General features: G+C 48.8%; 1 protein-coding gene across 1 annotated transcript in view; it reads right to left on the bottom strand.

Moving 5' to 3' along the window:
- The window catches only part of CSMD2 (CUB and Sushi multiple domains 2), a gene marked incomplete at both ends in the record, with an annotated part of 300,879 nt that overhangs the window by 50,963 nt on the left and 235,559 nt on the right, over positions 1–14,357 (bottom strand). The window contains 7 exons of the mRNA XM_082329451.1: positions 1,834–2,022; positions 3,244–3,453; positions 4,445–4,561; positions 6,662–6,731; positions 6,825–6,943; positions 9,986–10,090; positions 11,091–11,187. Coding sequence (XP_082185577.1) covers positions 1,834–2,022; positions 3,244–3,453; positions 4,445–4,561; positions 6,662–6,731; positions 6,825–6,943; positions 9,986–10,090; positions 11,091–11,187 — 907 coding nt within the window. The remainder of the gene's footprint in view (positions 1–1,833; positions 2,023–3,243; positions 3,454–4,444; positions 4,562–6,661; positions 6,732–6,824; positions 6,944–9,985; positions 10,091–11,090; positions 11,188–14,357) is intronic.

Below are 14,357 nucleotides of genomic sequence, written 5' to 3'. Positions count from 1 at the left end.
CTTAGGCCAACACATTCTCCCTCCCAACACAACTTATTGATTCAGGCGCAGTGCTGAACACTCACTCTGTTTCGTACAGGAGTAGCTCCACAGACTTCTACCACCCTGGCCCTGACTTGAGTTCCAGATGTGAGGTTAGAGCCAAGCTCCATATATTCCCTGCCTGCTTCTGCTCTGCTTACTCACGTGGTCTGTCAAGCTGAGAAAAGCATGTATATTTATGTAACTCCACATACTCATTTTCTGAAACAAACACCCAAGGAACCTTGGGGGCCAAGTTCCTTTCTGCCCTGCAAAGCAGCAGGCAGCCTGCTGATCACTGGAAAAACTCCCTGGAGTGGTGCTGGAAACCTCAGCTTCTGTGCATTTATTTTAGAATTACAGCTTCTCTTTTAATTAAAAGGGCTTTCAGCTGTGACCTGCGTGGGAAAGGTGAGGTGGTTAGCCTAAGGCAGTCAGTCCTCGCTGCTTGCTGCTATGCAAAAATGGACGATTTAAGGAAACAGCTAGAAAAGGAAAGTTCTGCACGGATTTAACAGCACTAGGAGCCCACCAGATGTGCACACAGAGAAAAAAAGCAAATGGTCCAAAACGTACCTAACCCCTCACCCCTCTGTGCTATCAGGAGTGCTGCAGAACAAGAAAGCTACTTAGAAACACAATAAAGAAGGAAGAAGTGGATGGTTGTAGCTGGCAGAGCTGATGCCTGAGGTAGATAAGGGCATAATCCTGCTGCCACCAGCTCCCCACCTTGCCAGCAGCACCCAGCTGAGCACTGGACAGCTTCTCAGCTAACACACATCTCTGCTGCATTGCTGGGGTCAGTGAAACAGCAGCTGAGGAGTCGGTTCTTCACGCTTTGTGTTCTCTGGGGTTCAAGGACTTAGGACTTAAAAGAGGAAAAATATCACCTCTCCCTCTCTTTCCCCAGTGCACAGTTCTTGCAGAGCAAGTGCTGCGAAGAGGCTGGGATAAAGGTCAGTGCTCCTGGGGAATGCGGTGGGAAATCTTCAATAAGCAGTCTTGAACTTCTTCAGGGTTCATATGAAAACCTTCTAAAGTAAACGACACAAAACTCAGTCCATTGGCCCAAAGGATGAAAGGCTGAAACAGCCCTATTGGGGTTTGAAAGGAGAATTCGTAAATCTGCACTTTGATGCCTAGAACATAGATCCACTCCTTCAGCCTGCAGGGTCCCCTCCTTCAGAAAGGAGACCTTGCAAGGTCACTGCAGAACGCCCATCTGCATCATTTTGGCGCTGCCATCATTGCCACCCTAAGGAGACTCGACAGGGACACAATCTGCCCACACTGCGAGCCCCCAGAGCTGCAAGGGTCCTTTACCAGGGACTGTTTTTATTTACCAATGCTAAATCAACGGAAGCTGAGCATTGTTGAAGAAATAAAGCAGACAAGAATAATTATTACAATCACCCTGGACTGCTTCATTCTGCAAAGCTTCATTCGGAAAGCGCAGCTCCCACGGGCATCAGCAGTGAGACTGGCAGCTAGAGGCAGTCCTCACCCATAGCATGAGATTCAAACACATTATCTCAAAAGATGCACCTTGGTTTTGAACTGTTCAAAATGTTCACTTTGACGAGGCTGAAATATGTTGAACATCAACTCACTGAGAACATGCTTCAGCATCTCAGGGGCTGAGGCTTTATTCAAAATGCGCGTTCCCAGTCTGCCTCCAGCGACGCTTTTGTTTCCAGAGAAACTTTCAGCCCAATTACAAACCAACGATTCGTAAGGAGGCCAAGAACAGAGAGCTGAAGCCTTTTCTCTCCCCACCGGCCGGGTGCTCTCAGGGTGACCCCAGAGCCATACCTTCACACCTGGGCAACGGGTGGTCCCAGTTCCTGTTGGTGCCGTGCTGACAGGTCAGGACGGGGTGGCCGATCAGCTGGTAGCCAGGCAGGCACTCAAAAGAGATGGACTGGCCAACGTTGTAACCGGCTCCTCTTACAACACCATTAGCAAAAGGTTCAGGGTCAGGGCATTCCTGCAGCTCATAGGCTGGAAAAAAAAAAAGAGGAATGCTTCATACTTCGTATTTTCTCACAAAAGCAGGAACAGCACACCCACCATGCCGCTTGGCTATTTCCTCCTCATACAACGATTTAATTGAAGGAGATAAACTTTAATGAACCGCGCACACACCTGCACGAAGGCTGAGGGAAAACCCCGCTGCTGGTTTGTGGCAGCCTCGGACGCGAGCACTGGGGCCCGCCCTGGTCCCGCAGCCCGTATTCGCAGAGTCACCCCGCGCTTCACTTCTAATTGGGAAATCTGCCTTGTTTTTCAACAAAACGTGGACAACCCTGATGACGAATGCAAGTCAATTGGTTAACATGTTCCACCTGGCATTATAAATTATTGGTCAGCCTCGCTAGAGCTAATTTGCATAGCAATTTCCATGAGATTACCCAGAGTGCCTCGCAGAGCACATTCCTTCCTAAATTGTGCAGTAGCGCGTGAATTATATGGCGCATGAACAGGACAGCCAAGACAAAATTAATGTTTTCAATTAAGTATGAGAAGCGGCTTTTATTGCTATTTCTGGGGAGTCAGCCCTTTGTCAGTCCTTGGCCACAGCACATGGCTGGAGACACATGCTCCATCCTTCCCACTCCTCGGATCCCTCTCCCAGGCAGCAGCTGGACCGCTCGGCTCCCAGCTGCTGCGCAGCAAAGCCCATCCTAATAAAGCCCATCCTAATTGTACTCAGTATGAAGTACGCGATCTGCCCTCCTGGGCATCCTTTGCCCCTTCGCATTCCCGTATGCCAAGGACAGGTGGACAGAGGAGACCAAAGGGTTTGGCAAAGACAGGATCAGGTGGGGATGCATTCGGACTTCAGCTGAGACTGAAAAGCTGCTGCAAAATTCCAGAGCAAACTCATGGCTGCTGAGGACTCTTCTCTTTGCACATGACAGTCGACAGAGCCAAGATCTAAGTGAATCTGGCTGGAATTAATTCAAAGGCATTTCACTGTCACAAAGCACTCTAGGAACATTTGTTATTTGCCGTAGGCATAAGCCTGGGTGAACAGATCGCAGTTATTAGGATTAGGCATGGCCTTCATGTAACACCTTTCCACTCATTTGGATTAAGTCCTCATGGAATTAATTCAACAGAATAGCAACAACTGTGATGCCTACCCTCTCTCCCCTGCCCTCACCATCAGCACCGGGGGACAGGATTGCCCCAGTGCTGCTTGCTCGGTGGTCTCCTTACCTTGGTATTCCAGCTTGAAGCCTGGCTTGTTCTGTGAGTGGTCGCTGTGGAAGTACACAGTGGTTTCGTGCGATGTCGACAGGAGGGAGCCTGGGATGTCGGTGCCGCTGAACCGCCCGATGACGTTACTGGTGTCGTACGGCCCGTTGCGGATTTCGACAAAGTCGTGGTTCGGCTCGGTGGAGAAGTTTAGGAACTGGATGTGAGCACCTGGAGAGGAGTAAGGAACAGTCTGCCTCTAAAGCTATACCCAAGCCGCAGCACATCGGCACCACTCACCCAGTGATGCCCAGTATAGACTGGTCAATCAGCAGGAGTACATTTACCGTGTTGGAGGTAAATGTACAGGAGGGTGCCTGTAGGTATATGGGTCCTGCTAGTCTCAGACAAGCTCAGACTATTAACACCCGTAGTTTCGTGCTGCTGGAGCTCCTGTGCACGCCTCTCCCTCTGCCTGACACCAGAGAAATCAGGAAGGCAAGGACAGAGCTACACGGATCGCCCCTCGCCAAACGGAGCGTAGCCAGCTCCGGTGCCCGGCCAGGCTGAGCCAGGTGTTTCTTCTCCCCAGCAGCACACGGCAGCTGCAGCAGGAGGAGGAGAGTTAATTCGGGAAACCGGAGAGTCAGCACTTCTTCCAGGCGTGCAATACTTCCACCTCCTGGCAATCAGGCACCCTGATGGGGCTGGCCTGGAGGAGAGCTGAGCTGGAGGTGTGCAAATCTCTCTTACTAATGGCTGGGGAGATCCTAATTTTGAATGTGCTGATGCCAGCATGAACTCAAGCTGAGGCAGGACATAACCCAACACAAGCTTTGGTCACTTGTTACATTCATAAAGGGTGATGCAACCGGTGATGCTGTAAGGCTATTACAAACGTGAGTAGTTCAAGACAGGGAAGTATGCAAGCACACTAAGGGAGGATGTTACAGCTGATTCAGAGGCGTGCCCACAAATCCGTATCAACCAGTTACGCTCCACAGTGACCTGTGATCACCTTTTGAAAAAATACTTATCATTTCCTAGCACCATATAAATGCATCTTTAATGGAAAGTGTGATCGGGAGGTCAAACAACAGCATTTCTATAACTCGTCTTGGCAAGCGATGCATCCAGCACTGACCACGCACTGACTGAACGGGGTCGGTATCTTCCTATCATCTCTTTTGTGATAGCATCAAACCGAACCCAGCTGTCTCACCAAACCCCACTGGCAGCAATATCCTCCAGGTGCAGTCCAGGTTGCTTGGATAGTTTCCTGGGAACCCTGGGCTCAGGAGCACTCCTTCCATCTCTTCTGCTGTTCCTCCACACTGGGCTGTAAAATCAACAGTGTTAGTGGTCAGGATCGCTTGTGGGTCTCTTGGGATGATGGCCATGGGCGGCCAGCTGTGCGGGAAATAAAGAAATTAAAAACTAAGAAGAGAAAAAGGAAAGCCTGCTATGGAACGAGCATAAAGTTTGCCAGGCACTGCACGGCCGCATTACTAATGCATGTGCCTTTCTCCTGCCCTCCGGAGATAAAAGCCTGGACCCAGAGATCCAGTTCTGGCAATCACAGTGGGAGAGACAGATCTGAGCTGCAAGAGGGGAGACAGACGCTCTGCTCTGTCCGCAGACATTGTAACAGTGCACATCATGCACGCAGCACTTGCTTGAATTTTTAACCACCTAAAGAAATTACTGTGAAGAAACAGACTGATCCTGTTTTGACTCCAGTTACCGCTACTTCTTTTTGTGGTTAACTGATCTACCCTGACTGCTACACTTGTCAATCCCTGGGCAATTACTGATAAATATAGAACACCGTGTTTGCACACTGACTGAAGTAAATTCCTTACCAAGAAGCGATCCAGAGATGACAGCACAAGAAAAAACGTTTACAAAAGGCATCACATGAAATTTATGCATAGATAGCATCTTTTCATGCTTATCTGGATGACCTCTGCCTTGTTACAGTAATACCGTCCAGCCAGATACACCCAGGTGTACTCCTAACACGTTCTGCCAGCGCAGGTACAGATTCCCTTTGTCCAGTACCTCATTACGCGTGCACTTGCTACTAACAAGGTTTCTCCCAGAAGATTTCTCTTTCTTTTTCCTCTTAATGGCTCTTTAATAGAACTACTTCTAAATTATTTAAAAGTCAAGCATCTGGATGAAGCAGACCAAAAGAAAATCAGCATGCTTCGCCAGGGAAGCCATGATCAGCGCGTGAGTAGCCCAGGCCAACGAGCCGCAGGACTGTCAGCACGGGGTGCTGTTTACACTGTGATAGTGCCTAGTAGATACGGCCCAGCCAGGCAAAATCCTACTGAACTGGGTGACCGACACTGATTAAAAGAAGAAAACTTGAAACTTGCTAGTTGCTCGGCTAGTCATCACTAGATGATAATATTGGGATCCTCCTCCATGCTGGGATCCCCCAACTCTAACGCTGAGCTGAAGGGCTTCTGATTTCTTTCAGAGCAACTCCTGTGGGTACGAGCCCTTAAGCTCAGTCATTCTGCTGTAAATGTGTCTCTATTTATTCCTGGCCTGCAGATCATCAGATAAAAGAACTGTTAGCTCTTATAATTGCTTTAAAGGAAAATGATGTAAGCTAGAACAGCAGGAGCCTGAAATAACTGTTAACTAAAGCTATTAAATGCATAAATGTCTCTCTCAAAGCTGTAAAATGTGCAATATGAATATTAAACATCTAGATTTGCTGAAAGCAAAATCTTGAAAATAATCCAAAAACTCCAGCAAGTTCCCTTCACCTCTGTGCCTCTTCTCCTAGGGCTTACTTCTTCCACGGTGGAAACCAACTGCCCGGCCCTTTCCTCCGAAGGCCTGGCACACTCGGCAGTCTCAGCCCCGCTCCTCAGAGGCGGCCGCGGGCAAACCGCTGCCCTGACGGGTGACCTGGCTCTCGCTGGTCACGTAGGACCTGCTGGACACCGAAGCAGGGACAGCAGGGCACCAAGTGGTGCCGTTCGGAGATCCTGGGACGTAAACAGGCTCCAGTAAAAGCCGCAGTTTTAGTAATATCATGATGCATTTCATACAAATAAACCACAGTCTTAAGATCTTCGCTTAAGATAAAAATAAAACTCTCAACCCATAAACCCAATCTGCTTTCAGTATAAAGAAATTTTAGGTTTTCCATTATGAATGAATTGTTGTTGAGAAAAACCTTTTTCGTATTTTACGTTTTATACTATAGCCACATTTTAAGCATTCAAAATAAAGCATTCTGGGTGGCCGATGGGGATGTTTTTGCTGAAATTTCCCCTTGCAACAAATAAAGATTTTTCCACGCTCTATCTCACTTCCAGAACAAAACTGCATTTCTCTAACTCGGACCTTTTACCTTTTATTTTTGTAAAAAAAGTACTATAAATGTCTGCTAGGTACAGAAGAACAAGAGCCTTACCAATGCAAAGCGGAGGTGGGTAATTCCAGCGGCGGACGGTGCCTGGCATGCAGGAAATGTGAGAGTGGCCCTGGAGGAGAGAAACACAAGACACGGGGTTTGGAGGGCCTCCCTCTGTCCCAGGTGCTTGTTCTCATCCTTTTCGCTGGAAAACGTTCAGTACCTGGAGTGCGTAGCCTGGTTCACACTGGAACGAGACGACATCGTTCACTAAATAGCGCTCGCCGATCTTCAGGCCGTTCCCAGGAACGGGGGGCTCCGGGCAGCTGGACAGACCGACGGCTGCGAAGGCAAGAGAGATGAGTGCTCCGGGGAACAGGGACGGGGTCTGCGCCGAAGGCAGAAGGGATGGAAACGCACGCCTGCCTTTTATCCCAGCCCTCCGCCCCAGGCACTGGGTGGGAAAGCCCCGCGGCCTTTGGGTTCCCCACAAAGACACCCCTGCTCGCGCAGTATTCCCCTCTGCTACAGGGCACGTCCAGGGTCCTGAGGCATTCACATCTAGTGCCTTCACTTCACCCGGAACACACTTCTTTTAATGCACGAAGGCGTCACAAATAATTTTGTGATTTGTGGCTAAAAATGTTTCTGGCTGAACCCCAATGACTTGACGGAAGAGCTGCAGCTGCGACAGCGTGTCCACTGCAAAGCAAAAACCGGCTCATTCTCAATGGCTCACAAACCAAAACACCCGCCACGAGCCCTCCCCATCCCGGCTCCGCATTCCTGCTCCGCGTACGCTCCTGCGCCAGCCAGGCAGCACCTGATGGAAGACCGGAGAGGATGCAAGAGGGAACTATCTGCTGTCCCTCGCTGGCAATATCGAGGCCATATGGTATGTGTTGTATGTCATTTGTCCCTTTCTGGGCAGAAGCAGCGCGGTTTCATTCTCCGACCCTATTCTTCCTGTTTTCAATTACAGATTGAATTTACCATGAGATATAAGCAGCAGTAAGCACGGCCGGTCCTTGACGGTGCCTGCAGAACAGCCTACGAGAATTTCATTCAATCCCATTTCCACCTGAGCTACATTTACAACTGGGAATATCCTGCTGCAAACCCAATTAACGATCCCCGAAGTCGCGTGTCGGGTGATGTGCTCTCCTTTACACACGCGCCTCCCCCTCTTCCTTCTGCAACACCAAAGGGAGATAAAACGAAGACCGGTGTCTGCAGTCACCTCGCACCCACCGCGGCTCAGCTGCCTGCCAGCACCTCCCTCGCTCTCAGTGCTGGCAGCTGCCACTAAAAGATAACCTTCTGCATCACTGCAAGGGCTAACGCTCCGCTTAAACCCTACAGTCTGCAGGCTGAGCCGAAAGCAGATGAAAAGAAGAAACGAGAGAGGAGATGCTGACTCTCCTCCCGAAACCCGAGTCACGCTTCCCAGCAAGAAAACATGTAGTCCCTCCCCACACATGGCTGTATTGCTTGACCTTCAGAGAGACAAGAGAGAAAACAGCTTTAAATAGCTTCCCATTCAGATCAGTGGGCACTGAGCTTCGCCCAGTCCTAAATTGTTCTTGCTCTGCTCTGGCTTTCGAGCATGTGGAGATAAGAGCTTTGCTTGAGGAATCCAGTGAGCGAGGAAGGGGAGGAAACAAACTCTGGCGTCTTAGCTCATCTCTCAAAACCTCCTTGCAGCACCTCTAACCGAACAAGGAGAAAACCTGGGGCTCAGGGCTGTGAAATTCCAATTGTACAAGCAAAGCAAAAATATTATTTCCAGCTGCCCTGAAAATCAACACCTATTAATTTTCTCAGCAAAGAAACCAAACAAGCCTGATAATCCCAAGCCTCATGAAAAACCTGAACGTGAATGTTGCAATGGGGTAACGCGGTCCTGAAAGAACTTATTGATTGAAACAGAAATGGAGAAGAAACGGAGTCACAGCAAGAGAATTTCTAAACCAACACCCATTTCTCCAGCTCCCACAGAGCAATCTGGGGCACACCTTCGCTCCCCAATCTTGTTGGCTGCCGTAATCTTGCTGGATCCATTAATATGCAAGGTTTCAATCTGCAAACTCAGTAAAACCTGGAAAGCTTACTACCAATTGGCCCTCTAAAAGCACACAGTCTCTGCAGTCAAACAGCTACGCCATTTCTGTGGACATTTTACGAAATGAAATGCACTTGCAAATCTATTTGCTGCTTTGGAAAAAATCAACAGAACATTGGTTGGCTTCAGAGACAAACACAAGATTCGTGATCAGAACCAATTGCCAGACACGGCGTCCAGCAAGAAACAATTATGTTTGCATTGCCCCAAGGAAGACTGCGTGAACAGAGACAGCAGCCCCAGCACATCTCGCATCAGCTCACCGTCACTGCTACCAGCGCAGGAAGAGAGCCAGACCATCACCACGCATTAACCGGTCCCCTGAGAGCTGCACAAAGACCAGACCGGCCCTGTCGCGCCCGCATCTTTAGTACTCTGCAAATGGACGAGCCTGCTCGCTTCCCTGACTGTGAGCTAAACATTCAATTTAGATGTGCTGACCAGAGCCGAGAGCTGCTATTCTGCACCCGCTTGCTTGTACGCTGTCTGTGCTGCTGCCGGACTGTATGCGGTCGGCCTCTTCTCCCAAGGAACAAGCGATAGGACAAGAGGAGATGGCCTCAAGCTGCGCCAGGGCAGGTTTAGGTTGGATATTAGGAAAAATTTCTTCACCGAAAGGGCTGTCAGGCCCTGGCCCAGGCTGCCCAGGGCAGGGGTGGAGTCCCCATCCCTGGAGGGATTTAAAAGCTGGGGAGATGTGGTGCTTAGGGACATGGGTTAGTGGTGAGCTTGGTGGTGCTGGGTTAACGGTTGGACTTGATGATCTTAAAGGTCTTTTCCAACCTAAACAATTCTATGATTCTAGAAGATCTGTCTAGCCCTGCATGCTGTTTCCAGCAATGACCAAGATCGAATGCAAAGAGCAGGCAGTCCCTCCCAGCCTCTGGCAAGCAGCATTTTAGGCACCTCCCGAGCAAAGATGACAGCACTGTGGTGAACAGGCCAACTCTCCATGTATTTTTAAAACTTTGGCCTCCACAACTCCTCCTGCCCCACAACACAGAGACCAAAGAGGTGCTACAAAGTGCAGCAGCAGCACGATGCGGGCCACCCCATGACCCCACGTCTCCTCTGCTGCATCTATTCTCCATTTAACGTTCACTCCCTCCCTGCAACTTGAGAGCAGGGAACCAGATAAGCATGGGCCTTAAGCTCACCGCTGCTTCCCCACTAAGCAGCTTCCACTTCTACAAGGCACCAGCTCCGTAGCCATTTCCCCATTGCTCAGAGGAACGGTGAGATCAAGGCTGAATTGCTCTTACTTTTGTATTCCAGGTGAAAGCCAGCAGCAGAAACGCTGATATCCGAATAGAAATGCAGATAGAGCTGGTTTGAAGTGCTGTTCAGCAGCGCAGGCACTGTAGTTCCTGGGAAAACAAGAGGTGCACAAAGATACTGAAGAGGATTCTTTTTTCCTCCTCCGTGTCCTCAGAGACTAGCTGCAGAAGAGGCTGAGAACAGAAAGTCCTTTAACTTAACAAGCTCTGTTGGTTTTGATCGGGTTCTAATGAGGCCAATTGAGAAATACCCAAGGCCTCTCCGCAATGGCCTTTTCAAAGTCTACTGATGAATTTCATCATCTGAAGTTTTACCACTTACAGACCAGACAGACTAAAAGCATCGAGAAGGGAACTGGTGATAAGAAACAGCGTGGGTGGAGCGCAGGTCCCCCGTAAGGTCCGGATTCCTTCTCCTGCCTCATTCCCTGGGAGCTGTTGCAGCACCAGGTCAAGGCAGTTCTACCCCAAACGCAGCGCTGGGAGCAGTCTGCTGGTCTTAACGCATGACCCTTCTCCTTACCAACCTCAAAGCACTTTGAGCACATTTGTTCATTAAATAAGCAAGAATCGAGCCATCAGTTTGCAAGTGGCTCTGCTTTTTGAAAGCTTTACAATGCTCTTGGGCTGCTTGCTACTCCCTGCTCTGCTAAAAGCCACAGTCCTCGCTGCCAAGCAAAAGAAAAGTGGTTTTGTAGCCATTCCTCCATTTTGGTGCAAACTGGCCAGGTTAGGTTAACCTGCTGAGCGCAGCGGTCTGAGCTAACCCCACGCAACCCAGCAGCGCTGCGGGAACTCCCGCTTCCAGGCTGCGGAAGCACTCGTGGGCTTCTGCAAAAAAAGCCCAAACCTAACCCACTGGTTCTGTGTTTAAGGCGCTCTATGAACATTTTCTGCAGGAAGACAGTAGTCAAATTCCCAATTCAACAAAGCATATGATTCCCTTTAAGCACGTGCTTAAATCTACTCCGAGTTTTTGAAGCACTTAAGCATACGCTTTAATTTTACGTCTGTGCTGAAGTCCAGCTGACGTGAATAGGAATTACCCATGCACTGATGGGCTTCCCTGAACACGATGCTGAACACGTACCAGAGAAACTTCCCAGCATGGTGGCCGTGTTATCTCCTCCATCGAACACTTCCAGGGAATCCCAGTTCTGCTCAGTAACAAAACTGATCACCTGGATCTGAAAAGAAAAAAGTAACAGTACAACTCCTGCAATCATGCTAATGAATGAAAACAATATCAATGAAAGGGCCACTAATAGCGTTAGCAACACACCCTGGGGCTTTAAGTCAGCACTGCTATTTATCTGTGCTAACGCACTGGCAAATCTTGGAGACCTCCTGCCTTTGACTACCACTGCTTGGGCTATACGGCTATTTTCCAGCAAGCTCCACACTCCAAACTTCTGTATCGGGGGTGCCGTCTTCTGCTGCCACAAAGGGAGAGCTCCGGTAATTTCATGGCTGATTTACAGCAGCTGAGAATCTGAGCCTTTTTTTTTCTGTTTTGAGAAATCCCTGAAGACCTCTGCAACACTTTCAAATGAAAGCAACGACTAACAACCCAAGAGGTAAAACTAAAACAAGGAAACCCCCATTAAACCACAAGATTTTTTAATCCAATGAAGTTTCTGCAACTGCCTTGTTTCTCAGCTTTTGGTCAAATCACTCAAATTGCATTTTCAAATCTCCCACCTTTCTCTGCCGCGCCCCATAAGGTTTGGAGGCTTAAGGAAGTCCTTTGACTCAGAACATCAATGCAATCCTCAAATGAGGAACATCATGCGATCTGATAAATCTGCATTTACACTGAAAAACAGCTCTTACACTTGAGCAAAGATCGACAGGTAATTGCACAGATTTGTTTTCCTTGATTACCATTGAAATGGATTCTGCCTTTATTCCTAAATACTGGCAGTTCGAAGTATTCACTGTCCCATTAACAAAAATAAGCTGTGCTGTAGATGAAGTTTGGTGAACAGCCCGAGAGATCAGGCAGCAAACCTGAGAGAAAGCCAGCAGCATCTGGCAAAAAACCAGCTCCAATCTGTAAGCTCTAGATGAAATTTTCATGCACTGGGTACCTCACATTAAACTTCTAGGCCAACAACCTAAAAAAGGACCCTTAAAGACAAATCAGGAGCATAAATGACTTGTACAACTTGGCCCCAAACAAAAGGCTTCATTTCTTGGCATGCGGCAGAAGCCGCAGTTGTTCGGCACCGCTGCCGGTGGGTTTGGGGAGAACGCCGAGCTTCGGTAATTCGGGCAGGCAGATTTCCCTTTACTCCCAGCCTTCACACATCTGCTTACTGCAGAGCCTCCATTCTTTGAGGTCTCCTTGGATGAAGATTTCCTACTGAGCCTAATGCTTCTGATCTGCAGTCGTCCTGTTGAATTCAACAGAATCACTCCCTTAAGCACAGAGCTCAGCAGGACACGTTCACCGGACTGAACGCTGTGGGGAGATTTCAGCGCCCTGCAAATCCCGACTGCACGCACCCATCTGCGCAGGCACGTGCACGCACACCCACCCCCCTCCCTTTTTTCCTGCAGTGTTCTTGTTCTGTATTTACTCATCCACTCCAAATAGCTTGCTTGCCTTTGCCCTGCTAAACATAAAATAAAACACACACACATTTAAAAACAATAATAAAAAAAACCCCAAACCCCATTATTTCTGCCACTTTAACCTTTTTCCTCCTTGATTTATTCTGAATAATAAAGCAGGCTATAAAGTTCCTGCAAAGTTTTTTTTTGCCAAAAAATGAGTGGAGTTCATCTAGCAGAAATTGCAGTGACCCCTGCAGAGCCATTACTGATCACACTGACCAAGTCAATACCTTTCAGCCTGCATAATTACACCCCTATTGTGATTTACATTATTGAAAGAGAATGCGGATTGAGAACGTACATTTTATTTGCTCTTACATTTTCTAAATTATTTATCCTCCTCGCCCCCCAACTTAACGGAATAAACATTTTTAAGGTCCTAATTCAAGTCTGACATGTGGATTCACAAGGGATCTGCATCTATTTACTGCCACGTATATAAATTAATTCACTCAGGAAGGTTTGCTACGGGAATGAATAATTCATGGCAGAAGTGCTAGCTCGTACACTGATTACATAAAAATCCTGCCAGTGACTCGCCGCTACCAAGAAAGCTTTAATTTCACCTCCTCCTCTGATTTACGGTTGTTTAACCTTTAATTGTTGTACAAAATGAGGGTAAACTGATGCTTAAATTAGTATCTAATAACTGAGAACATCTCGCACACAAAGGCAGGTGACCGGGGAAGCGGGGCAGGTTACGCAGCCGCTGTGTGGGAGCACGGCGGGTCCAGCTCTGTGGCCATCACCCTGCCTCTGGGCTGCCCCCAACCCCACAGCTCCTGCGCAGGGCTTCGCTGTGGCTGTTTCACTTCCAGGGGGGCCGATACCTTTCGCCGTGCCTCCTTCCCCCATAGAAGACTTCCAGTGGAAGTCACGAGCTGACGCGATCTGGTTTGATGCCGAGGGAAGATGTCGTCCCGTGCCTGGCCCGCGTCTGAGGGCAGAGCCGAGGGGCGGCGGGTCCCTCGGCACACCGGTGGCGTGGCGACCCCGGCACAGCCGGAGCTGGAGCCCCCAGCGCTGGTGCGGGTCCACACGGACTCTCGCCAAGCACCAGAGGAAGGGGTCAACGCTGAAGGACCACGGTCCGGCCCTTCAACAAAAACTTCCCACTCTAGACCTAGAAACTGAACTTACGGCTCCGGCGGCGTCAAAGCTCAGCCACAGGATAGATACGTACACTTCTTTGTTTGCACGCATTCTGTGTCAGACCCCAAAATATCCGTTCCCCTTGCAAGATCACATGCAGCAGGAAGGGGGGGGGGGGGGGGAGAGAAAAAAAAAACCAACCAAAACCCAAACCTTTAAAACACTTTGGCATTACATTTTCCAGTTTTAGATTAGAGCGCTGCATTTGCACAACCAAAGAGGTGAGAAACAAGTACTTATGAATAAAGACATGCTTTTAACAGCCCGCTGTAATACTCGCTTTCCTCCAAGCTTAGCAGACATGTGCAAAAACAGCTCCGCGGGCTGAGAAGTGGCAGCGAGGGTTTGCATTCAGAACACGGCAGTGCAGAATACAGACATCTATTCACATCGCTTTAAAAATTAAGTGAATTATCACCTCCTGATCCCAGGAGTCCCGAGCAACTTGCAAACTGCCTCAACTGTTCAGATGTTTTGCTGAGCTAAATGGATCCTCCTGCCATTTGGGGGTTTTGAGAACGGCTAAAATTTCAGATGACCAGGAAGGTATCAGCAGTGAGCTCTGAGGGTTTTGGAAACACTATTT

The sequence above is a fragment of the Platalea leucorodia genome (genome assembly GCF_965183815.1).
Source record: "Platalea leucorodia genome assembly, chromosome: 18".
NCBI lineage: Eukaryota > Metazoa > Chordata > Aves > Pelecaniformes > Threskiornithidae > Platalea > Platalea leucorodia.
This window is presented reverse-complemented; position numbering and strand designations above follow the sequence as displayed.